This window comes from Hyaena hyaena, unplaced genomic scaffold (genome assembly GCF_003009895.1).
Source record: "Hyaena hyaena isolate Hyena2069 unplaced genomic scaffold, ASM300989v1 scaffold_30, whole genome shotgun sequence".
In the NCBI taxonomy this organism is placed as follows: Eukaryota; Metazoa; Chordata; class Mammalia; order Carnivora; family Hyaenidae; genus Hyaena; species Hyaena hyaena.
This window is the reverse complement of record NW_024080662.1, coordinates 3944137-3971027: the sequence shown is the minus strand read 5'-3', so window position 1 is coordinate 3971027 and position 26891 is coordinate 3944137. Positions and strand designations below refer to the sequence as shown.

The 26891-nt window shown below is 56.5% G+C and overlaps 2 protein-coding genes across 2 annotated transcripts in view; one reads left to right on the top strand and one right to left on the bottom strand.

Moving 5' to 3' along the window:
• Positions 1-26891, bottom strand: part of FYCO1 (FYVE and coiled-coil domain autophagy adaptor 1) — a 71041-nt gene that overhangs the window by 16725 nt on the left and 27425 nt on the right. The window contains exons 9-14 of the mRNA XM_039228053.1: positions 26325-26417; positions 25613-25731; positions 22861-23028; positions 19840-19989; positions 18991-19202; positions 15407-15551 (exon numbers count right to left, since the gene is read on the bottom strand). Coding sequence (XP_039083984.1) covers positions 15407-15551; positions 18991-19202; positions 19840-19989; positions 22861-23028; positions 25613-25731; positions 26325-26417 — 887 coding nt within the window. The remainder of the gene's footprint in view (positions 1-15406; positions 15552-18990; positions 19203-19839; positions 19990-22860; positions 23029-25612; positions 25732-26324; positions 26418-26891) is intronic.
• CXCR6 (C-X-C motif chemokine receptor 6) lies at positions 5059-10215 on the top strand. Its single transcript, XM_039228054.1, has 2 exons — positions 5059-5259; positions 8318-10215. The coding sequence occupies exons 1-2, from the start codon at positions 5130-5132 to the stop codon at positions 9361-9363; spliced, it is 1176 nt and encodes a 391-aa protein (XP_039083985.1). The 5' UTR covers positions 5059-5129; the 3' UTR covers positions 9364-10215.

Genomic DNA, 26891 nt, shown 5'->3' with positions numbered 1-26891 from the left:
TTCACTGCCAGGCTAGTCCCACGGCCAAGCCTACGACTATGACCATGACCACGGGGGTGGGATGTTCACCCTTCCACAGGGAGAGGCCCCGACATCGATGGGTCAGGAGGCAAGATGTGCCTGTGGGGAGCGGCTGCAGACCATCTACCTGAAGGTGCCCCTGAGCAGCAGGGGACCTCCACGCCTGGGCATTAAGGCATGGTTCCCAGAGGGCAGCATCTGGTGGGTCTCCACCAAGCCTGTCCTGGCTGTCACTCACCTGTGGGGGCGGGGCACCTGCCATACATGGAGGTACGCTTGCATGGATGGCACGCGGACTCTGGGCAATGACTCCGGGGCTTCCCCGTGGGCAGGTCCGCAAGAAGATGCAGCCCCCTCCCACCCTGCGTGCCCCTCCATCCCACTCCTCCCTGCACCCCGTCTATCACGGCCCTGCTCTCTCTGGGTCGTCTCTCTCCTCAGGCTGAGGGCCTTTGGAAGCAGGGGCTGCGCTGGGCTGTCCCCACCACACAGGCCCGGCTGCGGGAACCACGCAGGGTCCACGCTGCTTGCTGTGCAACAGACGTGGGGGTGCAAACTGCTCATATGTAAATTCAGAAGACAGCAGAGAAATGCGGACCAGGGGAAGACCCGAGGACAGATTCCGGAAGGATGCAGACCGGGGCACACACGGCGTGGCCCACTGCTGCTTTATAAGGCCTCTCTGTCCTGGGCAGGTGCTGCCCAGGGAGAAGCCTCTGAGCACAAAACAGGCAGACATCACGCCCGCTCACCACCAGGCCCAGCAGCCCCTCTGGCATTTAGCTCCATGTCTTGCCTTGTCCCTGATGGCTGCCAGACGGCGGAGGCCGCTGGGGGTGAGACTCTGCTCTCAGGCACCGGGAGCCGCCAGGGCTGCCTAGATAACCAGACACCCACTGGCACCCAGCTGCCCGGCTGCGGCTGTCTGCGCACAGTCGTCGGTCCGGCGTGAGTGGGAGAGTGCATCTTCACAGACGCCTGCCCTGCAGGGGCGGCGCGCCGTGAGGCCTGAGCAGTGGGCGCTCCAGAGGCTGGAGGGGCCGTGTGGCCCCCGGCGGGGTCATCACTCCGAGGTGGTTCCAGCCTTGGCTCTATGGCTGTGACTCTGGGTGCCCCTCCGTCCTCTGAGGTCTGTTCTCACTTCTCCATGTGGGCGAAGGGGATGAACAAGTGGGCTCCCCAGGCGGCGCGGCGCAGAGGTGAGAGGTTGGGTGTTTCAAAGGACGCCTCCGCGGGCCTCCTCTGCTGTCGCCAGGGAAGGCCCGCCGCCACGGAGGGCAAGCCTAGCCCCTGGCTGCTCTTCCTCCTCCCTGGCCGCTCCTCCTTCTGCTGCTCTTGCAGCCACTGGCTTCCAGACCTGCCCACCCCTCCCCGGGGAGAAGCAGAATCACAGAATGTCAGTGCGAGAGGCTGTTCAAGGGGCGGACTATACAACCCCCACGTGACCGCCACGGATACGGGGACCCTGAGGAGCGGACTCAGGCCTGCCTCAGGCCATTTGCCTTCATCCTTGTCCAGAGTGGAAACACCGTGCAAGAGAAACGAACAACTGGGGTTGGACTAAACCCTGACGCTGTAGCTGGTTCTCTTGGCTTCCAGCACTGGGGACAGAAGACGTCCTACCCTGCTGTTCCTCCGCGTCCTCGGCTCCCCGGCTCTGACCACAAGCCCGACTGCCTGCGGGCACATGCGTGCCAGGGTAGGGAACCTACCTCAGCCCCTGCTGGCCCAGGCCGAGGCCCGCGTGAGGGAGCTGTGTGAGGCGGGCGTGGGTGGGTGACGCCCTCTTGAGGGTAACGATTAGGGGCACAGGGGGTTCCTCTCGAGGGCTTTTCAAAGGTTCGCGACCTGCTTAGTGGGGTCATGAGTCGATGTAGTAAGTTATGAGCAATGCTGGAAGAAACAAAGCACCAGAGCAAGAGTATATTGCATGCTGCGAGGGCTGGTACTGCCCCACGAGGCTCTCGCTTTGCCTGTCCACGCACGCACACCCTGGGGAGTCCTGTGAAACGTGTCCTCTTACTGTGGGACGCAGTGGGAAAGCGACTCCTCTCGATTAGGATTCAAACAAAACTTAAAATCAAATCAGAGGATTAAAAACAAGCTTGAATGCCAGGGAACACAAGTGAGGCCACTAGGGGGCACCCGATCTCCTCCCAGAACAATTAGCTTCTGATGCCACTGGGGTGTTTCTCTCTGAGAAGATGAGACAAGTTCACTGCCCACAGGGCCCTTCCTCCTCTCCTTGCTCCGGCCACGGGAGCCTACTGCTATCAATGGTGACCACCAACGACACATACCATCTCCTGCTGAGTGTCCGTCCAGAGCCTGCAGTCAGGAGGACTGCACTTGTCTCGAGCCTTGCACGCCTGTTTGTCAACTTGCTCCACCCTCTGGGGCTGGTCACCTGGGCATCCCCCAGGGGTCCTGCCCCACACATGGTCTATGCTCAGTAAACATCTAAATTACGTGCCCCGGGTGAGGTGGGCTTCTGTCCCAAATGCCCACAACAGAGGACAAGACCAAGGCTCCGTTTTAGAACCAAGTTAAGAATAAAGTGGTGGCCACAGACCGGGCGGATGGTGAGGAAACTCGTGGTGATGCAGTCTGGGGGCTGGCGCCTGCCTGGGTGAGGGGTCACAGGTTGCCCCCCACCTCCCCGGCTTGGTCTCCACAGCAGTTTCCACTCACAAATCAAAATGCCTGCCTTCTTCATTTAATTACTGTACAATGTTGATCCTGCAAACTGACGGGGGGAGCAGGTCCTCTGGCTGCTGGGATTGGCTGAGGACGGAAAGGGGGCCTGAAGAGCCCTGGTGGCCCTAGGTCTCTGACTGACATCCTTCCTCAGAGTGCTCCTAGCCCCAGCCTCGCCGAGCAGCCTTCCCACTGCGCCTGACTACCCAGGACGCACAGCCCCCAGGCCAGCTTCTATCTCTGCTTACGACACGCTGCACGATCCAGCCACCGCCAGCCTGGCGGGGCCATTTAAACTCAAATTCATCAAAAACTTTAAAAAGCCAACAATTTGTCTCCTTGGTTGCACTGGCCGCACTTCAGGTGTCCCACGGCCACTGTGTGGGGACAGCGCAGACACAGGGCACGTCCGTCCTCGCAGATGCTGCTAGCGAACAGCGCGGGCTTGGAGCGCAGGGCTGAGGCGTGCCGGGAGCCGCGCTCAGTGTGGGACCTGCGGGCATTTCCACATTTTACTATTAAAAGTAAATTCCCGGTAGTTTTTCTTTTTGCCCCGGTACCAAGTGATGAAGAGAGCACCTGTCGGTATGGTGATTTCTGGTACTTAGTTGCCCAGCCTCAGACCCAAGAGCTGGGTGTCACCAGGCACGCCGCTCCCAGCTCACCGGTCGAGCCATTTTTCTGAGGCTTTCGGTCCTAACTCATCCTCCACTGCTTTGCAGCTAGACTCCCGCCGGCAGGGGCCGCCTCGCTCCGGGGTCCTGGGATGGGACCGTCGGGGGTGCGGAAGAGCGAGCAGGTCAGCGCGCTCTGACTTCCAAGACAAATCTGCAGCAGGCGTGGCCGCTGCCTTCTGTCCATTCTTCCCCCCAGTTCTGCCCGGAAAGTGTGTCCGTATTCTAGGGGGACGTCTAGGACCTATGCCTGGGTAGCTGCCCGTGAGATGTTTAGAGTCTGGTTTCAAAGAAAACCAAATCCCTTCAGGCTGGCTCGCTCTGAAGGGATGTCTTGTCTTAAAAGGTCTCAGAGGGTGGGTGCCTTGCCCCCAGACCCCCCCCCCCCCCCGAGGCGTTTGGTCCAGCCCGTTCACTTGCTGGCCGTCCACTGGCCCCTGAGTCCACCCACCATCTGTCCAGAGGCAGACCCTCCGTAGAGCCCCACGGCTCCTGCCCTCGGGGGCATCCTGTGCATGCGTGCCAGCGTGGTGGGGGGGAAGAGTTTGAACTAGCTCATTCAAAAAGGCCTTGGAAATCCACCAGCGGTCCCCAAAGCCTCTGTGAGGACCCCCTGGGGCAGCTCCACACCCTGCAAGCAGGGCTGGGAGCCCAGGCTCTCCAGCCAGCCAGATCCTGGGTGACTCGGGGGGACCTGACTGCCCCTGGGCAGGTGAGCTCCTCTCTCAACCCTTCCGCTTACTCCTCTGTAAAGAATGAGGGCTGGACGGCCAGGTGAGAAGCACCGAGCGCAGAGCTGGGCTCCTAGTGGACCTGAGGGCTGGCCCCTGCATCCTGGGGCCGAGCCTGACACGCTGCCCTTAGCAAGAGCTGCAGGAACCCGTGTGCCCAGCAGACATGCCGCGGCCAGGGCGGGAGGGGGCTGCATGGGGTGGGGGTGGGGAGGCTCGGTGACTTGGCACGAGAGTCATTGCTTCTGGGAGAGCACAAATGGAGTCCACGCCTCTATGCAGCAGCCCTTCCCCGGAGTAAGGAGCTGGGGAACGTGGCCCCGGCAGGCATTCCTGTGGCTCCTGCCTCCCCGGCGTTCTTCCCCAGAAGTGTCAGCGTTTCTGGGTCAGAGATCAACTAGGTGGCCGGTATCTGGGGAGTTCCAAGAGTGGGGGCAACCTCGGGGAGTCAGAGGACTGTAGCCAGGAGAAGCCGGGTGTGCAAGCCGTGTGGGTTTGGGGGGGAGGGCTGCATCAGGCCCTCCGGCCCACTGGCCTGGCAATGACAGAGCCCTGAGTTTGTGTCCTGGCAGTGCCTGTTTTGAGCTATGTGCACGCGGGGCTGTTATTGTGGCTGGGGTCCTCAGTGTTTCCATCTATAAAGTGGGGATAAGACGGACTTTGCAGGGCTGCTGCAAGCGAGAATCACGTGTACCCAGAACCCAGGCCACAGCACGCGCTTTGCAGCGGTCCAGACCCAAGCACTTCCAAAGAGACAGGACTAGTGAATGAAGTAATTTTAGGGCACAAATGCCACCACCTTCCGTGGGCTGCCGGGCTCAGACCTGCTTATTGGTCCCCTTCCGTTTACAAACGAAACTCTCTCAAGTTCTGACAGATGATTACGTCCATGGCCAGGCAGCAGGGGGGTAGGGCATCGGACCTCCCATCTGACCTCCCAAATTCCACGGGTGTAGGCTGGTCATGTGGATTCTGATGTACGAGGCAGGGGGCAGGCGCATCTCTCATGATCACCAGCCAAGGGCTCTCAGAAGATATTCAACGGAAACACGGACCACATCACAGAGAGGTAGAGGCAGACCTCGGTGCTGTGAACGAGCTCAGTGCTGCAATAAATCGACAGCGCCTCTCCGCTGGTGAGTCACTTGTCTTCTTTTGAGTTACAAAGGCAGGGGCTACCCCGGCTCACCAGGGGCCTCTGATTCCTGCCTGCGGCGCAGTACGGCGTAAACGCCCGGACTTCTGGGCCTGGCAGCTCTTGGTTCGAATTCTACCTCTGCCCCGCAATAGAGAACTGTGGGCATGACTGAACGTGGTTCTGGGCACACGGTCTGGGCTTATAAGCTGACGGCGCTGGGGGCACCCTCTCCCCGGGAGACCAGGGGTGCCTGGCCACTGTCCACATCTGGTTACAGAATAATCTCTTGTTCTCTGTTTTCATTTCTTTTGCATTGTAACTTACAACACAAGCCGCTCTCTCAGGTGGCTGGCTATTTTCTGTTCTCAGTGTAAGTCAATGTACCACTGTAGAAACCTCAGGAAAGGAGAGAGGAACATAAAGGGGGAAGGGCAAGAAGTCATCCCTAATTCCACAGCAAGCCTACTGATCATTTCTGGGTTTTGTTTTGTTTTTTTTTAATGTTTTAAAACATATTAGTCAAAATTGGGGCACCTGGCTGGCTCAGTCGTGAAGCATGCAACTCTTGATCTCAGGGTTGTGAGTTTAAGCCTCACGTTGGGTGTAGAGCCTACATATGTGTGTGTGTGTGTGTGTGTGTGTATGTGCATGCGTGTGTATAATCAATGTACATATGTGTATATATATACATATATAGTCAAAACCATAGAGCTCATCAAGGGTCCCCAGAGTACACGGCAGAGGGACTCAAGGGGCTTACAAGCCTCAGAACTTACTGTGCACATCTGAGGAAAAGGCCTGCAGCTTTTAGGAGATTCTCAAAGGGGTTTATGATCAAAGTTAAGAATCATGACCAATTCTACATTCTCTTGGTCTTCCACTCATTGGAATACTTTAACAGCCACTGCTAACCGTGCAGTTACTTTGTGGTCACTGGTGTGAGCAATTTAAGCGTGCTGCCTCCCCCAGGATTATGAAAAGCACTTCCTAAACGTTCGGGCTATATTCTGTTTTCTGTCTGGATTGTAACTTGCTAATTTATTTAGTATCAGTCATTTACACTGCATTCAAAGCAGAATACAATGTTCTTTAAAAAAAAAAAAGTTGCATAGATAGATTGACACAGGGTTTCGGCTACTCAAGACAAAGAGATGAATGATTTTAACATTTCTAGGAGGGAAACTCATTTTTAGTCATTCAATCTGTACAGAACTGTGCGGTCACAATGTTAGCACCAAGTTTGCTGATTGGCACAAGTGAATCTGCAGGGGCCCTTCAAGGAAACGTGTAATGCCAGCATCAAGGGGATTTTCTTAAAAAAGGCCAGAGGAAGTCAGGCAATAATGGAGGTGGGATGTTATTCTTAAGGAGAGCAAAGCCACCCGGTGCGTGTGCTAGGTGATGAAAAAAATGTTTTCGTCCCCGCGTGAAGCAAGAACACACACACATCCTCATCTTGTGGCTCGAAGGGCAGGGGCTTTTCACTGAGGCATCTTATCCCAAAGGAGAGGCTCCTCCTTGGAGAGAAAGGGCACTGTGTCCCCAGGAGGACAGAGGCGGCAGCGCCAGGGCTGCCACCATCTCCAGTGAGGATGAGGAACTGTCAAGCCGATCAGAAAGGAAGGCATGCTCTCTCCTTGTATGTGCCCTTGTCTGGCTGGCTGACATTCTGCCTTCACTAAGCCAAATAACACCTTCTTGAGGTGCTAGCTAGGCATGGCCCTGGGTCACCAGAAACGAGCCTCTGCATGCGTGCTATCTGCAGGTCAGTGACCTGGCCTGCAGGGCTGGTGCTGCCACAGCCGCCTCTGTGCCTCTGCTCCCAAGCTCCTCGCGTCCTGTCTGTGCTCCTGGGCAGGGTCATAGGGCAGGGGGAGGTGACGGTCTTAAAAGGCCGCGAGCCCCAGGCAAGACAGGCGGCTCTGTGGTCCCTTCCCCGCCCGCTTTACTGCAAGGCTGGCCGCAGGCCCCACTGCGGGAGTCCACCCATTCGGCGGCCCATCGCAAGTGGACCTTCCATTGGTTCAAGGAGACCCCTTGGGCAAGAATGCCAGTCACAAAAGCTAAAGTAATGTTCCCTTCTGGGGAAATGTTCCATTTAAGAGGTTCCTGGAGATCAAGAAGCCTTCAGGAAACCACGCTCTGGGGGTGGAGTGTCGTGTGACAGGCGATGAGGGGCGGGGCTAGGCAGAGAGCTGCCCTGTCCTGGTCCTGGCCCTGGTCGTGACCGGCTCAGCCACTGTGCTGGTGCCGGGCAGCCCGCCGCTTCCCACGCCCCTTTCCCCAGTGCCTGAATCTGGGCAGCAGAGGGCGAGAAAAGACAGGACGGGCTGTCTACCCAGGCGGGAAGGTCCCGGTCCTCCTGGGAGCCCCTGCTGGTCTGCAGAAGTCTTCTCAACGGTGGAGCCCCCAGGGAAGGGGATACGCACCTTAGCTTCCACAGTTAGCAGCTCAGGGGTCTAATTCCACAGAAATGAGGCACAGGATGGGCGGATGAAGCCAGGCCTGCCCATGAGAGAGCGTTTCTCGGGGCGTCTGGGTGGCTCAGTCGGTTAAACTTCAACTTCAGCTCAAGTCATGATTTTGCAGTTTGAGTTTGAGCCCCATGTCGGGCTCTGTGCTGACAGCTCAGGGCCTGGAGCCTGCTTCAGATTCTGTGTCTCCCTCTCTCTCTGCCCCTCCCCTGCTTGTGCTCTGTTTGTCTGTCTCTCAAAAATAAACATTAAAAAAAAAAAGTAAAAAACAAGAAGAAAGCAGTTCTGCAGTTCTGCCCACACTCCAGCACGTGGTGACCTCTGCCTTCAAGACCAGTTGGCACAGGATTTTACGGATAGTGCGTGGGGGTCAGTCATGTCCCTGAGGTTGGGTGAGAGCCTCAGAATTTTTGGGCTACTTAAGGGTGGCTCTCGGGCCAATCGCTCCTCAGCTCCACTGTCTGGATTCAGGTGGGTTCAGGAGAGGTCTGTGTGCCCCCTAAAAGTGGAGCAGCAGGGCTGTGGGAGGACAGGAGCTGTCCCCCCTCGGCCCTGCTCAGAGTCCCTGTGTGTGCCTCCCAGGTGTTGGCCAGACGCCCGTCATGGCGGAGGAGGACTACGTGGACCCCGGCTTCTTCAACACATCCAACGACAGCAGCGAGGGGCACGAGCGCTTCCTGGAGTTCCGCAAGGTCTTCCTGCCCTGCATGTACCTGGGGGTGTTCATTTGTGGCCTGGTGGGGAACGTGCTGGTGCTCGTCATCTACATCTTCTACCAGAAGCTGAAGAGTCTGACGGACGTGTTCCTGATGAACCTGCCCTTGGCCGACCTGGTGTTTGTCTGCACCCTGCCCTTCTGGGCCTACGCGAGCATCCACGAGTGGGCCTTCGGCACCGTCATGTGCAAAACCCTGCTGGGCATCTACACTTTGAACTTCTACACGTCCATGCTCGTCCTTACCTGCATCACCATAGACCGCTTCATTGCGGTGGTTCGGGCCACCAAGGCCTACAACCAGCAGGGGAGGCGGATGGTCTGGGGCAAGGCCATCTGCGTGTTCATCTGGTTGACCTCCCTGCTGCTTTCCCTGCCGCAGATCATCTACGGCAACGTCCTCTATCTCGACAAGCTCGTCTGTGGTTATCACAACGAGGAGATTTCCACGGTGGTCCTTGCCACCCAGATGACACTGGGGTTCTTCCTGCCCCTGCTCACCATGGTGTTCTGCTACTCTGTCATTGTCAAGACGCTGCTTCGTGCCCGAGGCTTCAAGAAGCACAAGTCTCTGAAGGTCATCTTCCTGGTGGTGGCTGTGTTCCTGCTGACCCAGACGCCCTTCAACCTGGTGAAGCTCATCCGCAGCACGAGCTGGGAGTACCACACCATGACCAGCTTCCACTACGCCATCACCGTGACGGAGGCCATCGCCTACCTGCGGGCCTGCCTGAATCCCGTGCTCTATGCCTTCGTTGGCTTGAAGTTTCGGAGGAACTTCTGGAAGCTCATGAAAGACCTTGGCTGCCCCCCTTACCTGGGCACCTCAAGTCAGTGGAAGTCTTCCGAGGAGGCCTCCAAGACCTGCTCTGCCTCTCATCACGTGGAGGCCACCAGCATGTTCCAGCTGTAGGCCCCGCCTGGGGCTCGGAGAGCCACTCGGAGCGTACAGCAGTGGGGCCATGTGCTCTGGACGTGACGAGGAAGGCTTGGTTTATGGCTTGCTCATTGTCACGGAGAAGGCAAATAGCAGGTGGCGTAGGACCCTGCTTCTTGGGCATGAACACACTCCGCTCTATTTTCGAACCCTCAGGCCTAAAGCTCAGGGTTGGGGGGGCAGCGCTCTAAAACCTAGAAGGACTTTCCTTCCACCCTCCCCAAGAATGCTGTCAAGGGAATGAAGAGTGACCCTTGAGACCTTAGGCTCTCCTTCGTAGGGGCTGGGACTGGACGCTGAGGAGGGGAGCATGGCCTGCAAAGCTGCTGGGGGCAGGTGATACTCCAGGCTCCCTAGTATAGAAGATTCTTCTGGCCACTGGGAAGCAGGGAGATCGGAACAGCCGGGACGAGGGCTGGTCTGTCTGGCTCAGCCCTCAATCGCCAGGCACCCGACAGAAATGAGATCAGGTTCTGCCTCACCTTGGGGTTGCGCCTTTATAGAGAGAGACGCTTATATTCTTTTTGATTAATCTTGGGAGGAGGCACACCAGGAGGCATGAATGGGCCCAAATGAATTAGTCGACTGAGGATCCCAGCGGTGCACAGAATGCCAGGAAAACGTGCAGAGTTCCCGACTCTCATGGATCTCAGAAGCACTTCTGAAATGGATTTTTGGGTGGGTGTGCTCATTTGAGAGCCAAACTGTCCGACGCCCGACATGCTCGCATGCAGATAAATCATGTATTGGGGTAGATAGGATACGAACACACGCATGTCAAACGGCATATGATTTTCACGACTACGAAATAAAACCCTTTTTAAAGTCTCCAAGCTGTGTTTATCCCTAGGCACATTTTACTTTAAATGCAGTATGCTTGGAGCATACTAGAAGTGATTACTTATGAGCTCAGAGCATGGGGAAAGCAGTTAAAATTGTAAACTTTGAGGGCACGGCTCTATCAAGGAAATGGAATATACCAGTGATAACGTTCCTTCACTGTGGCTTTCAACCTCCTGCCCAAAATGTGAGGTACATTTGTGTCACCTCCACTATATGGTCACACGATGAAGCAGTTCTAAATGTCAGACACTTGTGTATGTTTATTAGATCCCAGGAGCGATCTGCTCAATTGGCTTAAAGTTGCCTTTCAGGCTCATGCTTTGCAAAACCACTCACCAAAAATGGAGGGGCCCAATCACCTACAGTGAGAGAGAGCTGGAGCCCATAGGCAGGGTGCTGGGCGGGACCTGGCTCAGTGGTGCGGCGGTGGGGGCTGGACATGGAGTCCTAGCCCTGGTTCTCACTGGTGAGCCTGAGCAGCTGGTAATCTCGTAATCTCTTCTGTTTTGGTGAGACACGGGCCAGGAGTGCCCCGGCTTCTGGGGGCTGGTGTGGGGGGGGCCTTGGGACAGTGGCGTGCATTCAGGGGTGGGAGGGCCCCAAAGACGGCCATGGCAGCTCAAGACCTAGCGGCACGCGGAAGCCGCAGGCCTGTCTAGGGGAGTTGGCAAGGCACGGGAGGGGTTCCCGGCGTGCCACCCCCACCCTGGTCCAGCTGCGCCCAGGCCAGGCCTCACAGGGCCCACGGGACCCTCCTACCGTCTCGCACTTGTGCCTAAATGCACCCTGGAGGGCAGTGGCTCACTGTACACAGGCCCCGTGGACTGAGAGCTTCCTCGCACACAAAATCTGCCCTTTCTGTGGTGATAAGGCTGTATTTTATCTTCTTTAAATTGGCTTCAAACACCAAAATAAAAAAGCAACAGGAAAAAAAAAAAACAAACACACCGGCTTCAAAATAGGAGTTTCTTTTACCCCCCCCTCCCCTCCCCGTGTGTTCACCTTAAGGCTTAGCACCTCTGACACAGGGGCCCCCAGCCCCTCACTTCCCCAGAACGAGACAGAGGCCCCACCTGGAAAGGAGGACGTGAAGAGGCAGGAAGCCGGGGGCCCCACCGCACCTCCGCACGGGAAGCTGTGTGGCGTGACGGGCAAAGCAGGGCTCCGGGTCACTCAGACCCGGGCTCGGGCCTGCTCCGGCCTGCACATGCTCGGGGGAGCTGCTCAGCCTCCACACCGCTGGCCACGGGCAGCCCGCCCTCCAGGAGCGCTCGTGAGGCCCGGACGGTGCTCGCTGGGGCCGCGCTGGGGGCTGCGTGGCCGAGGCAACAGAGGGGTGGCTGCCGGGCCGCTGGGACCTCCCTAGCCAGGGCCTGCCAGGCTGAGCCCACAAGGCCAGGCACCCGTCGGGCTGTTCCCAGCCCCCCTCCCCCAGGCCTTGGTCATCGGCCCTCTCTCCAGGCCCCCTGCACAAAGGCTGTGCCCCTCCTTCTACGCCTTAGGAAAACGGGAACAGCACAACAGCCGACTCTTCCTTTACCTTCCCTGTGTTCTCAGTCACTCCCTGGCCCTAGACTCTCTGGACCCGTCTGCTGCACCTGAGAGCTGGGGTTTTTCAAGGCCCTCCCCTGGGGACACAGCAGCGCTGGCAACAGAGGCCAGCGCGGCCCACGTAGGTAACAGAGGGCTGTTACGTCCTGACCTCGTCCTGTCCACACAACAGCCCCACGAAGCCTGGCTCCTGGCCTCACTCCTGCTCTGCTCCTCCCCCTGCCACTGCTCACACGCACGAGCACACGATGGGACGCAGGTGGTGGGGGGCTGCAGAAGGGCGGGCCGGGCTGCCTTGGCGTGGCCTCGGGGCCTGGGGGCAAGCCACTCCCTCACCGTGTTCCCGACCCTTCCGCGGGCTTAGAGGTCCCGGAAGGCTGCAAGGACATGTGACGAACATGGGGTGACTCTGATTCCAGGGGCCGCCTGGAAGCCAGAGGCCCAGGTGATCTCAGTGAGCATTCTGGATGGAGGGGTTGGAGCTGCGGGGAAGAAACAGCTGAAGCCGCCCTGCTGGCGGGGTCCAGGAGCAGAGGGGGTGCTTGCTCTGACCTCCTCCACCAAGGGGTCCCCCGGGCAGTGCCTCTTTCATGTGCCCGGTCCTCCGCGGTCCGTGGTAACTCCCAACGCCGGGCAGTGGGAGGCCTGGCACCCGCATCCCCATGTTTCAGGTGAGGAGACTGGTTCAGAGCTCACGCAGCACAGCCGGGGCTAGGACTCCGGTGAACGGACTCTCTCTCTGTCCCCAAGTGTTGGCGTTTCCTGCAGCGGATGGTCTCAAGGTACCCGCTGGCTCTGTCCTCCTCAGGAAGGCGGAGCCGCCGGGTTAACCTGAGCACAAGGTGGCTTTCTAACCGTAACCATTATTACCATATCCTGTTCTCATTTTGTTTCTGAGATACAGGCATCGCACCTCCTGGCTGGTGCTCAACTCACCACAGCCCCGCAAGGCACTGTGACCAGGAAGTACAAGTTATAAAGCAATTACTGGCAAAGGCGCCCGGTGGTTCAGGGACAGTCTCGGGTTTAGCTCAGTGTCATTGGGCACCGGGAGAGGTTTTCCTTGGAGAAGTACGGGGGTACTAGGAATAAGCAGGAAGGAAACGGGCCTGGCTCGGCATCACAAGACACACGGAACATCACAGAACCAGGCACCTCCATGGGAGGCCACTCAGGTGCCAGGCATGGGCTTGGCGCTTTACACACGTCCTTCTCATCGAATCTTCCTACCGGTCCCCGAGGGGGATGGTCCCCCTCTCTTCTAGGGGAGGGAACTGAGTTCAGAAGGCCGCGGAACCTGGGGGGGGCAGCTCATGCTCTGACCAGGTGTCTGAGTCCAGAGCTCAAGCTCTTCACGGCCTCATAGCTGCTCATCTGGTGACCAGAGGGGGAGGGCAGGCCAGGGTGGAAGCGGAGCGGAGGCCAAGGGACCCAAGGCCCAGCCCTGCTGCTGGTGGACAAGAGTTTTCTTCCCATTCCTGCCTGCCTTCTCGGTGCCGAGCACAGATGGACACTTGGCCCCTGGAGAAGGCCGAGCGAGGGCCTGGCTGAGTGTAGACAGTGGGTGTAGACAGGCCTACCTGGAGGGCTCTGAAGAGTGCCACCTTTCCTCCCCAGGTGAGGGGCTGTGCTTCTGTTTCTCGCCACCATCCTGGCTCTGAGCCATGTGTGGGGGCCAGTGGGAGATTGCTCAGGGCCGTGGGGACCTGTGCCTGTCCCCTCACTGCCAGGAGGGGCGAGGCAGACAACTTCATTACCCTCAGAGCGTGTACACGTTGCGGCGCGGTGGGGAGTGGACAGGCTTCTGATGTGCGCACGGGGACGTGGGGCCCCAAGAAGAGAAATGAACTCTTCAGAAGGAACCCAAGGCTGTGGACGGAGGGAGGGGTTCTGGGCACAAAGGCTGGTGCTGACACTTACAACCCCGTGCCCTGGAGCGGCTTATCCGGCCTCCTGAGGCTTCAGCCGCTTTGCCTGTAACATGAGAACCATAATCCCTAAGGCTTGAAGGGCTGGACAGGGGCCGAGTGAGGCCACACGTGGAGGCAGCCACACAGGGAGGGTGCTGGGCAGAGTGGCTGTCAACAACACCGCCTCCAGGCAGCCTTCTTTCCCCCGTGGATGTGGACACACCCGGTGTTCCATCCCTTCCTACTTTGAAACTGATTTCTTTCTCTAAGTTTTCCATCAGGGAGGCTGACACAAATGCAGGGCTCGAGACGGCCCGTGCTTCCTCAGGGGTCTGGTGTTTGACTGCTCTTAGACTTAGGAAGAGAAAGAACGGACGACAAAGCTGCCAGAGACACTTGGGTCATCTCTGATGCCCAGAGGCAGCGGGTGAGGCTGCAGGCCCTTAGCTGATGGGGTGGGGGCGCAGGCGCTGCAGGCTCCCGCCAGGCCCGGAGCCACGCTGGGGATGTGGGGCAGCAAGCCGGCCGCTTCCCATCCCTGGAACACTTCCTGATTCCTCAGGACTGAAACACAGGTATCTGTCAGCGGTCAGAGTGCCTTCTGGTTTTGTTCTCACTGGGAAAGGGGAAGCTGAGGGGTGAGGGAAAGAGGGAGTTGCAGGGGGTCACTCTGTCCTGCAGGCGACAGCCAAAGGCCGTCCCAGGCCCGGAGCGCCCGGCCCTGCTCCCCTCACCACCTACCGCCTGGCAGGGAGTGCGGCTGCCAGGGGATGGTGCTGAGTGGCTCAGTGCCCTTGGGGGAACCCTGCAGGCTGTGGGGTCGGGGGGCTTCAGGAGGGGAGGCGGGCGGGTCCAAGGGCGCGGAAGCAGCAGCGCACTGGGGCCTACGGGCTGGGGGGCCTGGGGGCTCTCTCCATGAGGCTACGGCACGAGAGTCCAGTCACCCTCTAGTCAAAGAACAGAGGCATGTGGAGGGTGATCTCTAAGCCTAAAGTCTCCTGCCCTGAGCGCTCTGTGAGGGCTCTAGACACCTCCCTCACGGCAGAGATCCTGGCTGACTAACCCTAGCCCTCCTCTGAGGTCTGGGCAGGAAGAGAGGGATAGAGATCTCCGTGCGGGTATTGGCCAAGAGCATCACGAACCTCCCTAACTCGAGGGAAAGTGGACCCGGGGTGGGGGGTGCGCAAATTCTTTCTTGGCTTTTGAACAGTCTGTGCTTTGCTGCAGGAACTGCATTTAAGCCCGACATCAGGGGACTGAGACGCTGGGCAAGGCTGCCGTGGGGGGCGGGGGCTTGACCTTTCCCCGTGGGTCCCCCTGGCGTAAACTCTTGACACTGAAACATGGTGGCACTTCGTGCGGTTATGTCATATTATTTAAAAATTGGCCTTCGCAAAACTCTCCTCACAAACCTTGTTGGAAACCAGCTGGCCCGGAAACACGAGAGGGTCTGTGGAAGGTAAGTACTAACGGATAAGCAGGACACAGAGACACGAGGGGTGCACGTGTGTGGAGGGGAGACCGTGTAAAGAGGCAGCGGGTGGGCAGCCGTCCGCAAGCCCAGGACCCTGTCCGGGGCACTGTTCTGAGGTGCCTTCCCTTAAGGAAAGACAGCCAGTCCTGCTTCCAAAGTCTCACTTTCCTGGTCCTTTCATCGAAGGCACAAAGGCCTAGCACCCAGGAGCACACAGGAAGTAACGGTGAGGCCTACTCACTGTTCGGGCACGTTCGGGTCGAGGGAGTCTGTTTCGGTGGGCGTCTCAGGCAGAGAGGAGCCCGACTCCTGGATCTGGCACAGCTCCTCATCAGTGATGATGTCGAACGCGGCATCATCTGGCAGCCTGCAGTCAGTGTCTACGCCTGGGTCACAGAGGCGGACAGGGAGAGGAGAGACACATGCGGTTACGCACAGGACAGGGAGGGGGCGCCGGGACACGCTCTGAGTGCCCGCTCAACACACAGCTACTCTATCTGGATGGGAGAGAGACAGCCGCTGGGACATTCCAGAGAGCAGTGGGGACTATGGGGGCAACTGAACATATGATTCAAGAGATTTCTCCGAAGCTCCTCAGTCAGGCTTTAAAGAGATTCAAGCTCTTACATATTCTCAGAGGCCTCTAATTCAGGGCAGAGGGGAAAAAAAAAACCTGTCAAAACCTCATCAGGAAAGAACCTAACAGAAAAGTAAACACACTTCTGCGGTGCTGAATCTTTGCTCCCCAAAACACAAGCACGACTTATTATCCAGAAACCAAGATTCTGTTTGGACCCTGTGTTTCTACCTCCTTCCACTGGGGGATGGGAAAGACCCTCCCTCTGCCCAAGGTGGCAGTGGCCACTGTGCTTCTGACTGGGGAACTTGTGTCTGACTCTGCAGGCCACTCAGTAGGAAGGATGCTGTATAGATGTCCCTGTGCCGGCCACCCCACCTGCACGCACTCTCCCGCATACAGCATGGAAAATGTGATGGTGGGCCTGAGGTGAAGAAAGGCAGGCAGAAGGAAAGATAGAAAAAAGAAAAAAGATAAAAAGAAATACAGATAGATGAGGAGACAGGAAATGTCAGAAATCAAAACAAGTGACCTCAGAACTCTGGCACAGTGCCACCCTCTGTCATCGCTGGAACACCTGCCTGTAAGTCAGGACAGGGGAGATCCCTGGACTGTTAAGCAAGAACAGTTCACGTGAGCTCCAAGTTTCCAGCCGGCTCTGCCACAGGGCTGGTGGGACAGGCTGTGCTTTAGGAGGAGCATAATGAGGGCTTGAGACACAGGCTGAGAAAGGAGACCAGAGACTGGTTTCTTTCCATAGACCCAGACATACTTCTGAACCTGCCTTCTGAGGCTGGCAGAGGGAAGGAAGGAGGATGAGGAAGGAAGGGACAAGGAGCATCAGGCGCCCCAAATGAGAGAGATCCACTGAGAGAGATCAAAGAAGACTTAAATAAATGGAGAACTATACCATGTTCATGGATTGGAAGACTCAATTTTGTTAACATGTCAATCCTCCCCAATATAATATAGAGACTCAATGCAACCTCAACCAAAATTTCCTCAGGATTTCTTGTAGAAGTTGACAAACTAAATTCTAAAAGTAAATGGATACAGGAAACCAACAAAATCCCACAGGAGAAAACAGGCAGCAACCTCTTTGACCTCAGCCTCAGCTACTTCTTATTAGACAGCTCTCCAGGGGTAAAGGGAAACAAAAGCAAAAATGAACTACTGAGACCTCATCAAGATAAAAAGCGTCTGTAGAGTGGAAAAAAAAAACAAAAACAATCGGGGTGCCTGGGTGGCTCAGTCGGTTAAGCGTCCAACTTTGGCTCGGGTCATGATCTCACGATTCGTGGGTTCGAGCCCTGCGTTGGGCTCTGTGCTGACAGCTAGCTCAGAGCCTGGAGCCTCTTTCGGATTCTGTGTCTCCCTCTCTCTCTGACCTTCCCCTGCTCATGCTGTCTCTCTCTCAGAAATAAATTAAAAAAAAAACAAACAAAAAAGCAATCAACAAAACTAGGCAACTGATCAAATGGGAGAAGGTATTTGCAAATGACATATCTCACAAAGGGTTAGTATCTAAAATCTATAAAGACCTTATGAAACTCAACAGCTCCTCCCAAAAATAATCCAGTGAGGAAATGGGCAGAAGACATGAATAGCCACTTTTCCAAAGAAGACATCCAGATGGCCAACAGACACATGAAAAGAGGCTCAATATCACACACCATGGGAAATACAAATCAAAGCCTCAATGAGATATCACCTCACACCTCTCAGAATGGCTAAAATTAACAACTCAGGAAACAACAGATGTCAGTGAGGATGCGGAGAAAGGGGGAACCCTTTTGCACTACTGGTGGGAATGCAAACTGGTGCAGCCACTCTGGAAAATAGTACGGAGGTTCCTCAAAAAATTAAACATAGAACTACTCTACCGCCCAGCAACTGCACTACTAGGTATTTATCAAAAGGACATAGGAGTGCTGATTTGAAGGGGCACATGTACTCCAATATTTATAGCAGTGCTATCAATAACAGCCAAATTATGGAAAGAGTCCAAATGTCCATCAACTGACGCATGAATAGAGAAGATGTCTGTGTGTGTTTGTGTGTGTGTGTATATATATATATATATATATATATACACCTTATTTGAAAGAAGGTGAAAAGACAGGTTTTTGGTTGGACAAAACGTATTTATAAAACACATTCCTAATAAATAAGTTCTATCCAGAATATATAAAGGACTCTTGAAATTTAATAAAAAAAAAAAATTAAGGGGCGCCTGAGTGGCTCAGTCAGTTAAGCATCTGACTTCAGCTCAGGTCATGATCTTACGGTTCATGAGTTCAAGCCCTGCATTGGGCTCTGTGCTGACAGCTCAGAGCCTGGAGCCTGCTTCAGATTCTGTGTCTCCTTCTCTCTCTGTCCCTCCCCTGTTCGCATGCTCTCTCTCTCTCTCTCTCTCTCAAAAATAACATTAAAAAAAAATTTTTTTTAAATAGATTAGAAAAATTAAAAACGTGTTTGAAGAAGATGCAGCAATGCTGTGTTCAGTGCATCCCGCCGTCCCTGAGCGGTTCTTTCTACCCAAATACATAACGGGGCTGCTAACCTCCCTGATGATCCAGTTAAACAAAAGAGAAACTCAGGGGGTTACTGAGGGCTGGCTGACCTGCCCCCAGGCAGAGGCCAAGGAGGAGCCCAGAGGGACCGGCATCAGGGAGCGGAGCTGCCTAAGCCCCGCCCAGACTCGCCCCTGCCCCTGCTGCGCCAGCCCTGCCTCTCTGGCAGTCTACATCCACAGCGCCGTGGCTGGGAGGCCGGCCTGGCCCGCCCTGCTGGGTCGTGCTCAGAGCAGGAGCTGCAGGGACCAGATCCCACTTCCTCTTCCTGAGCAGAGTGAGAGGGCACGGACACTACGTCCTCCTTGGCCACCGAGAGACAGCGCGAACCACAGGGAGAAGGTGAAGGATGTCCTGGCCCTTGGCTGCTCCGCTGGGAGGGCTGGGTTATGGGGGCTGACGCTCTGGGGACAGTATTTTCCAAGGTGGCACACTGAGTTAAGAAGTGCACAGACCTGGCGTTAAATAATGCTGAATCGTATCAGGAGAAAGTTAGTCCCTTTTTAATTCTCTTTCAATCCTAACCACATAAAAACGAAGTCTCAAATTGGTGGAATACATTTTTAGCACGTCTTTAACGCGAGTCTGGAAACCACTGAATTAAGCTGACCAGCCACGGTGGGGCAGGGGAAGGGTGGCGCCTAAGAACACGGAGGGCAGGGGCGGGAGCCCGACCTTGTCCTCCGGTGGCCTGGGGCCCAGCTCGGGCCGGCGAGAGCGCTGGGCTGGGCTCGCCCTGGCTGGTGCCGGAGCTGGCGCTGTCAGGGGAGCCGGGGCCGTCGCTGAACTTCCGGAAGCAGGCCCGGCAGCAGCGCTCCTTCTTGCCGCCGTGCTTGGTCAGGACATAGTTGTTGCAGCAGTAGTAACAGAAGATGCGGCCGCAGACCCTGGGGTAGAACAAGCATGGGCCGTGAGGACGCGGCTTTTGTCGCACGTGGCTCTGCCCCATTTAGGAGCTTGGCCTGGTGGCCTGACGGTCAGTTTGGTAAGATTCCGATTAAAGCCATCCTGACAAGCCCAACTGGGAGGCCACGTTTTATTTCCTAAGGTCCCAGGAGACAGGGGATAAAGTATGTGGCTGAGCCCACTTTCTGTGACACACCGACGTGGGGGTTCAGAGGCTCTAAGGGGCCACAGGCCTGTGCTGATGATTTCCCACCTGCCTTGGCCCCAGTGGACATTTACTTCTGCCTACCCCTCTTTGGGCCCTAGGAGGGTCTCTGCTGTCTGTCCCCCAGCAGAGCTTCAGCTCCCCGCGTCTCCCCTCTGGTCCCCACAGGCTGAGGGAGGCCGACGGTTGCTGGCCTCCAGCTGCTCCACAGCCCTGTGGGTCCCCTTGACTCTGCCCACACCCCCGTATCAAACCTCTTCCCCTTTAGGGATCCCTGCGCGTCCTGTCAGGACCCGGCCCAATACACCCTCTGGTCTGGCTCCCTGAAGACCAGATGGTCATGGGCTCCTCCCAGACAGACAGCAGCGCCCGGCCCAGGGCTGTGGCCCCCACGCTGGGCCCCGCCCGCTGACCTGCAGTGGTGCCGCCGCACCATCCAGCTGAACTCCCGCTTGCAGTCGTGACAGTGGCTCGCCTCCGCGTCCCCGAGCCACCTCTCCTCAGCACTGAGCTTCTGCTGGAATTCTAGGGCATCGGACTTCTGCCAGAGAGCATCCTTGTCCCTGGGACAAAGCCACATCAGAAACGGAGAAGGATGCATGAAAACAGCAGGGTGATCCCAGAATCACATCCAAAGTCAGAGTCAAAATTTCCCAAGACGTGGAAGGAAAATTCACGTTACTTGGGAACACTCATCTGTCCCCCGCATTGGTCCCAGACTCAGCTGACGGCACGCGTGTGCAGGCTGAGGAGACCATGGTGCACATACGAGGTTCCGGCAGCTGCGAAGAGCTGCCAGCACCCACACATGTCACCACAGCTCAGGGGTCTAATCGGCAGTGTGCACAGTCACCTGGAGTTTAAGGTATAACAGGCTGTCACAGTTACATGACAGCCAGTGTGTTCTGAGCCCAAAGGCCTTGGATGTACTGCCCACACGATTTGTAAATGTATTCAGAAACCTTTCTGTTTTTATGGTCTGTTCAAGGAATAAGTAATCATTGGAGAAGATCTAAGATGTCGGTGCCTGAAAGTCGGGTGCGATGTTAATTTCCCTTCCTCCTCAGAGAGACACTACGTACTCTAGAAGCAAGACTGGGAGAACAGGAGGGTGTTTCAGAAAGGTCTGGCAGGTGTCAGAACGCGCCTGATGCACAGGGCAGAGGTGCACGGTGGCTTCCGGGTTGCTGTGACCACGCCTTCTGACCTGGGAAGGTTTCGTTCTTTCCTAGATGGAGCCCCAGCCACCATCCTAAGGTGAAGGCAGCCCGAGCAGCGCCTCAGCCCCAAAGAGTAACACCAGAGCCACCGAGGTCCTGTGAGAAAGTGACGAGCTGGGCTCCAAATCCACAGACTCTCCCCTTAAATATAAAAGCCAGGACATGGGACTGACTGGCTCTTCAGGGAGCGTCAGGTTGTCCGGAAGCAGGAAGACTCATGCCGCGGACTGGCATCGCCCTCCCTGCGGGTCCACAGCCCATCCCTTCTGTCCGCAGGAGGCCAGGGACCCATATCCTGGAACGTGGGGCTGTTCCATCACATGCCTCGGGAAGATGTGTGAGCTCAGAGGTCATAAACGCCCTGGGCACCGTATCCACAAGCTGCTGACATGTGGGCAGAGGTTCTACACTTCCCAGGCAGTTGTAATTTGGCGTCCCCATTTTGCAGCCCCAAATGAACTGGCAGGCTCAGGCAGTGCTTCATCCGCGGTTGCTAACATCGCAAGGAATGGGCTAATCGGATCTTATGGAGGCTCTTGAAGGAAAGACTCAAACTATTAACTAACGCTCTGAAGCTTCTTGAGAAAATTTTGAATCTGGGTCTGAGCGAGCCTCCGGTAGAGCAGTGGTTCTCCATTCTAGCTCACCGATGCCTGGGCCCCACTCCCAGAAATTCCAGTTCGGCTGGACTGGGGAGGACTGGACCGGGTGTCAGTTTAATACGTCCCCCAGGGACTGTAATGTGCAGTTGGGGCTGAGCGTCACAGTGCTCATTTGGCTAACCATTTACAGGAAATAACGAAGATCGGGACAGCATGTGACATGACGCCGTGAAGATGCAATTGGCAAAATCCAGGCGGCGGGAACCTCGACCAGGTGAATGACCTAGCTTCCTCAAAAGTAAATTGTGGAGAAAAAAAAATGTTGGAGAGACGGTGGACAAATCACAGACTAAGTAGGGAGACCTAACATGCCACCGTCCAATGTCTGGACCTTAACCTAGGTCCTCATGAGAAAAAAATGTAAGGCAGTAGGAAAAATCTGAAACTGACTAGATGCTCAGTGACACTGGGAAGCACAGTTAAGCACAGTGATGACACTGTGGCGGCATGAAACGGAGAGTCCTTATCTTAAGAGAAGCACGTACTGAAATGTCTGGAGATGAAGCAATATACCCGGAATTTGCATCAAAACAGCCTGGGGTGGTGAGGGACATGGTGGGACTTGGACGAAGTGAGCCTGGCCACCAGGTGACAGACGCTGATGTGGGTGGCAGGTGCCTGGGGTCTCCCAGGCCGGCCTGTTTTTGTATACTTGCAAACTTCCATATGAAAAAGTTAAGATTTTAGGGGCGCCTGGGTGGCCCAGCTGGTTGAGCGTCCGACTCTTGATTTCGGCTCAAATCATGATCTCACGGTTCATGGATCGAGCCCCGTGTTGGGCTCTGTGCTGATAGTGTGGAGCCTGTTTGAGATTCTCTCTCTCCCCCTCTCTCTCTGCCCCTCCCCAGCTTGTGCTGTCTCTCCCTCTCTGTCTCTCAACAAATAAACAACCTTAAATAAAATAAAAAAACATTTTAAAAAAGTTAAAAAAATTTTTTGCACGGCTTTCCACCTTGAAAAGTCAGGCCAATTTTACGTGAAAGTCCAGACTTGCCCCTTCTCCTCAGAGGTGAGGCCATCTGGCAGGCTGGGCCCGACGCCCGCGCGGCACCCCGCAGCAGGATCGGAGCACGCGTGTCCTCTGGGTCGCGAGGGCCCACCCGGCCGGGCCCTGCTCACACACTGACGATGGCCGTCTGCGACCTGCAGGTGCGGGAGTTTGGGAGGCCTGGCGCTGGGGGAGGTGGGATGGAGGAGAAGGGGAAAAGGGCTCGTGAAAGACGGATGAGGGGATGGAGAGATTCCTACAGGAAGGAGACATCACTGCCCCTCCTGTGGCTATGCACACAGAGTTGTGACAAACGCTTCCTCGGCAGTATGAAAACAAACTGAGCTGCGCGCTGGTGGGAATGGTGAGATCCACTCGCACGCAGCTGCCGAGGGCCTGAGCAGACCCTGTCCGTGTGGGAGGCTTCAGAACACAGCACAAGCGGACATGGGCCCCTTTCCCGTGGACAGGCCTTTCAAGAACAGCTACACTTTTTTAAAGAGAAACCCAGCTCAGGTAGGGGGGAAGGGGTAGGGGCAGGCAGCTGCTCACCCCGGCTCTCACCTGAGCAGCTCGATCAGCCGCTCCTCCAGGTACTGCTTGGTTCTATTCAGGTCGTCCAGGTCCGCGAGCATCTTCTGGTCGTTCTTCTCCCGGCTCGTCACCTCCTGGCAGAGTCTATTGTAATACTCCTGGATTTTTGTCGTGGCTTTTTCAAGTTCCTTCTGGGTCCTGGTGGAGGGGTGGGGAGTTTACTGCAGAAACCAGAACCTACTTCCAGCTTCCCCCAGGCCTCTGGGGATGTAATTCAGGCCTGTAACGAGGGCCCCAGCTATCCTCTGAGCCTCTTCCCCTCACAGCGGGGGCGCCCCTTGGCACTACCAACTGGCAGGTTATGCAACCCCCTGGCCTTCAAACCCCCCCTGGCACACCCAGACTCTTCCCACACCAGCCCCTGCAACAAATATAATGGGCCTTCTGGGAGGGCTGGTGACCTCCGGCGGCTGGGAGCACCGCAGGCGAGTTAACTCCACACCGTCTGGTTTTCAGGCCGGGCGGAGGTTATAAGAGAAGTTCCATGGGTGTTCACGGGTTGGGGCTGGGGTTTGCAAGAGGAGAACATAATCACACAGGGGTAGCTCCCTGGAGGTGAGCACGCGGATGAGGACCTTCTCCCAGGTGTCTTCGGGGCTCTGTGTGCAAGGTGGGTGCCAGGCACACGGCGGGTGCTTGACGTGTACCGCCAGGCGCTGACCTGATGACCTGGAGGCCTCAGGAGCTCTGTTCCCTTGTCCCCATTGAGCTGAAGCTCGGTTGTCCTGCCTCCGCCCGCCTGCAGCTCACGTGGCCCCGAGGGCAGCAGTTTCCCAGGGAGGTTCTGCACCCCGAGGCCCGGCAAGGTGTTCACAGAGGCGCCACGAAACAGAGGGCCCTGCACAGACTAATTAATCTTTATTGGATCCAGCCTTCCCGAGCCCAGTCTAAAGCTGTCGGGAAGTGGTTTACCAGATACTGTCCACGGAGAGGACCCCATGGGTGCGCACACATACGCACATACTGAATAAATTAAACTCCAATCCTGGGCCGATGGATTATGCAACACGGAGCAGCTGAAACAACTGCTCTGCGATCTTACACATAAGCACTGTTCCAGCAGTGTTTTCTGTAAATGCCACCAGCTTAGGGGGTTCTTACTATTTTTATTGTCACGTGAACACGACTGGGCAGCCAGAGCCCTGCAGGGTCTGAACCCTGGAGGAGTCAGACAGAAGAACGGCACGTCCGATTTACTGAACGCCCAACGTGCCCTAGATCCCGCGATGGGCCTGGGCCCGTCCTAGAAGCCGGGCAGTGGGAGGCGACAAGGGACGGGCAGAGAAGGCCGAGCCTGGGGACAAGCCGGGGCACCGGTCTTTGCTGGGGGCACACAGGTAACTGGGTCCAGCACCCAGGCAGGGCTGGCTCGGCCTCATCATCAAATGGTGTCCCCACCCCCCGAAGGTGAGGAGGCTCAGGGCGGCCACCCTCCGAGGTTAGAACAGTCACGATGGAGGGGGACAGCACCACGTGCAGACACACACACAGCATGGCATCTGCAGCAAGTTGTGCCGGCCTGGGGCCGGGCACACTGGCTCACCTTTGGCAGGTGCCGGGAGGCTCCCCCGCCCCCCAGCCCGCAGCCTCTCATGTCACAATGGGAAAGAGAAAGAGCTCAAGTCACATTGGTAGCGGGTAAACACACACGCGCGCACACACACACTAGTACCCTAACACGAGACCAGATACAGAGCCATCTGTCTGAGGACTTTTGCGTGTGGTTGTCAAGGAAACAGACTCTGGAGCCAAACGGTCTGACTCGCGCTCCTACCACCTTCACCGATGTGCTGTCTGACACTGGAAAAGTGACTGAACTCCCCTGAGCCTCACTTTCCTAGTCTATAAAATGGGGATAAGACATCACTCCATTCTCAAAGGATTGTTGGAAGGATAAAAGGGACAAACAGAGGGGCGCCTGGGTGGCTTAGTCGGTTAAGCGTCCGACTTTCGCTTAGGTCANTGTGTTAATGGTTTCAAAATGAGATGGTACTACATGTACATATAGGTCATAATACATGTTCTAATTGAACATACAGATGTTATAGAATTATTTATTACTTTATTGTTAGAGCAGATTTGTGATGGAGAAATAGGAAAGACGTTAAATGATTGTCATTTTTTCACATTAAGAATATCATAATGTAGGGGCGCCTGGGTGGCTTAGTCGGTTAAGCGTCTGACTTTCGCTTAGGTCATGATCTCACGGTTCGTGGGTTCGAGCCCCACGTCGGGCTCTGTGTTGACAGCCAGCTCAGAGCCTGGAGCCTGTTTCAGTCTGTGACTCCCTCTCTCTCTGACCCTCCCCTGCTCACACTGTCTCTCTCTCTCTCCCTCCTAGAAATAAATAAAACATTTAAAAAAAAAAAAAGGGACAAACAGATGCACAGTGTTTAAAGGGTGCCTGCCCCATCTGGGGCAGTACTTAAGTGTTTGCTGTTAGCGTTACCGTTATCATGTCCCAGCTTTTATGTCCTGTCCGTTCTCTCAAAGCATCTGCCGGAGGTCAGAAAAAGGCCCCGGGAGAAAGGCTCTGCCGTTGTCTGCAGGGCATGTGAGGCCGGCTGCTGGCCCTCCGCCACATGCTTCTGGCAAAGCCCCTTCAGAGTCTGTGGCTTGGAAAAGATCTTTAACCCAACGCGAGCAGCTGTGTTTCTACGTGACTGCACCAGGCGCACCCCCCGCCTCCCCAAAGCCCCCACCTCGGGGACCATGAACTAACCTGTCCAGGCTCTCATGCAGGGCCGCCTCCTCCTCGTCCTTCTTCCGCAGGGCGGCCTGGCACTCTGCAAGATGCTTGCTGCTGCAGCTCAGCTTCTCCCCCAGCTCTGCCTGGGCAGCCTGCATAGGACATCGAGGAGAAGACGCTTAGCCGACGGGAGCCCGTGCAGCAGGCCGCCAAAGGGACCTGGTGGGCTCTCGGCCCCATCTGGCTGGAGGGGGTTTTAAGGTCAAGAGTCCAAGAACCTTTGTTCTGTGTTGGTGACACACCTCTGTTAGTAATTCTAGCCTCTGAGTATTCATTGCCACAGGGTGTGGAGCTTGGGGGGGAGGGGGGGGGCTGCGGGAATCCGAATCTTGGAGGGGCAGCTGAGGGCGGGGCTCCCCGAAGACGGTGATTTCAGCACCACCGACTCAAGAGACGCCTGCAGAGATGGCTGAGGACAACCTGTTTCCTTCCCGTACGGCTGGCAGGAAACACATGTGGCCGCCCCAGCCGGGTGCTCAGGAGGTGCCCCCTCAGGATGTCTACAGTGGTGAAGGGATGGGAGCTCTGGCCTGGGAACTGGAAGCCTTACAGGCGGCCCTCCTGATGGGTCCAGCGGGAAGCAAGCCGGGCCGTGCCCCGACAGGCCCACACACCGGGGGTGGGGACGGCCGGGGGAAGGTGGGCGCCCCAGGCTTCCCTGGTCAGCACACTCCCCGGGGCCTACCTTCAGCCTCGCCACAGCCTCCTCGGCGGCCTGCAGCTGCCGGCCTCGCTCCTCAAGCTGGGCCCTGAGGCTCCCGCACTCCTCACTGGCAGTCTGGAGATGATGAGAGACGGGTCATAAAAGTGGGGTCCTGACAATGAGAGACCCCCCCACCCCCATTCCCCCGAGTGGGTGAAAACAAGCTACCTCTCTCTTTTGCGCCAAACTCAATAACCTTTGGGCTCTGTTGGTGACAACATCCTTTCAAGCTTACTAAGAAACTGAGTTTGGTTCTCAAACTTAGGGTTTAATTTCTGCGAGGAGAAAAGTGCCCCACGAGCTACACGGAGAAGCACAGGATGGGTGACACGGTGCGGGAGGCACATCTGTAGAAAAGCTAAGAGTGGCGTCCGGCAGTGAGCACAGACCTCAGTGCGAACAGCAGGTGAGAAGCTCTGGGTCGCAGCACCTAACCCTTTGTCTCTGTGCAGTACCTGGGCACATAGGAACCACTGTCTATCCCAAGGGCCTTGTGATAAACTAACGGAGCCAGTTTCCTACCACAGCGCCTACCGTCGGGATGGCACC

Bases quoted from the DNA above. Each gene is read 5' to 3' on its own strand.
- CXCR6 (XM_039228054.1), top strand. From the start codon at position 5,130: ATGATCACCAGCCAAGGGCTCTCAGAAGATATTCAACGGAAACACGGA. The intron at 5,260-8,317 runs GTGAGTCACTTG...TGTGCCTCCCAG, and splicing joins TCGACAGCGCCTCTCCGCTG to GTGTTGGCCAGACGCCCGTC.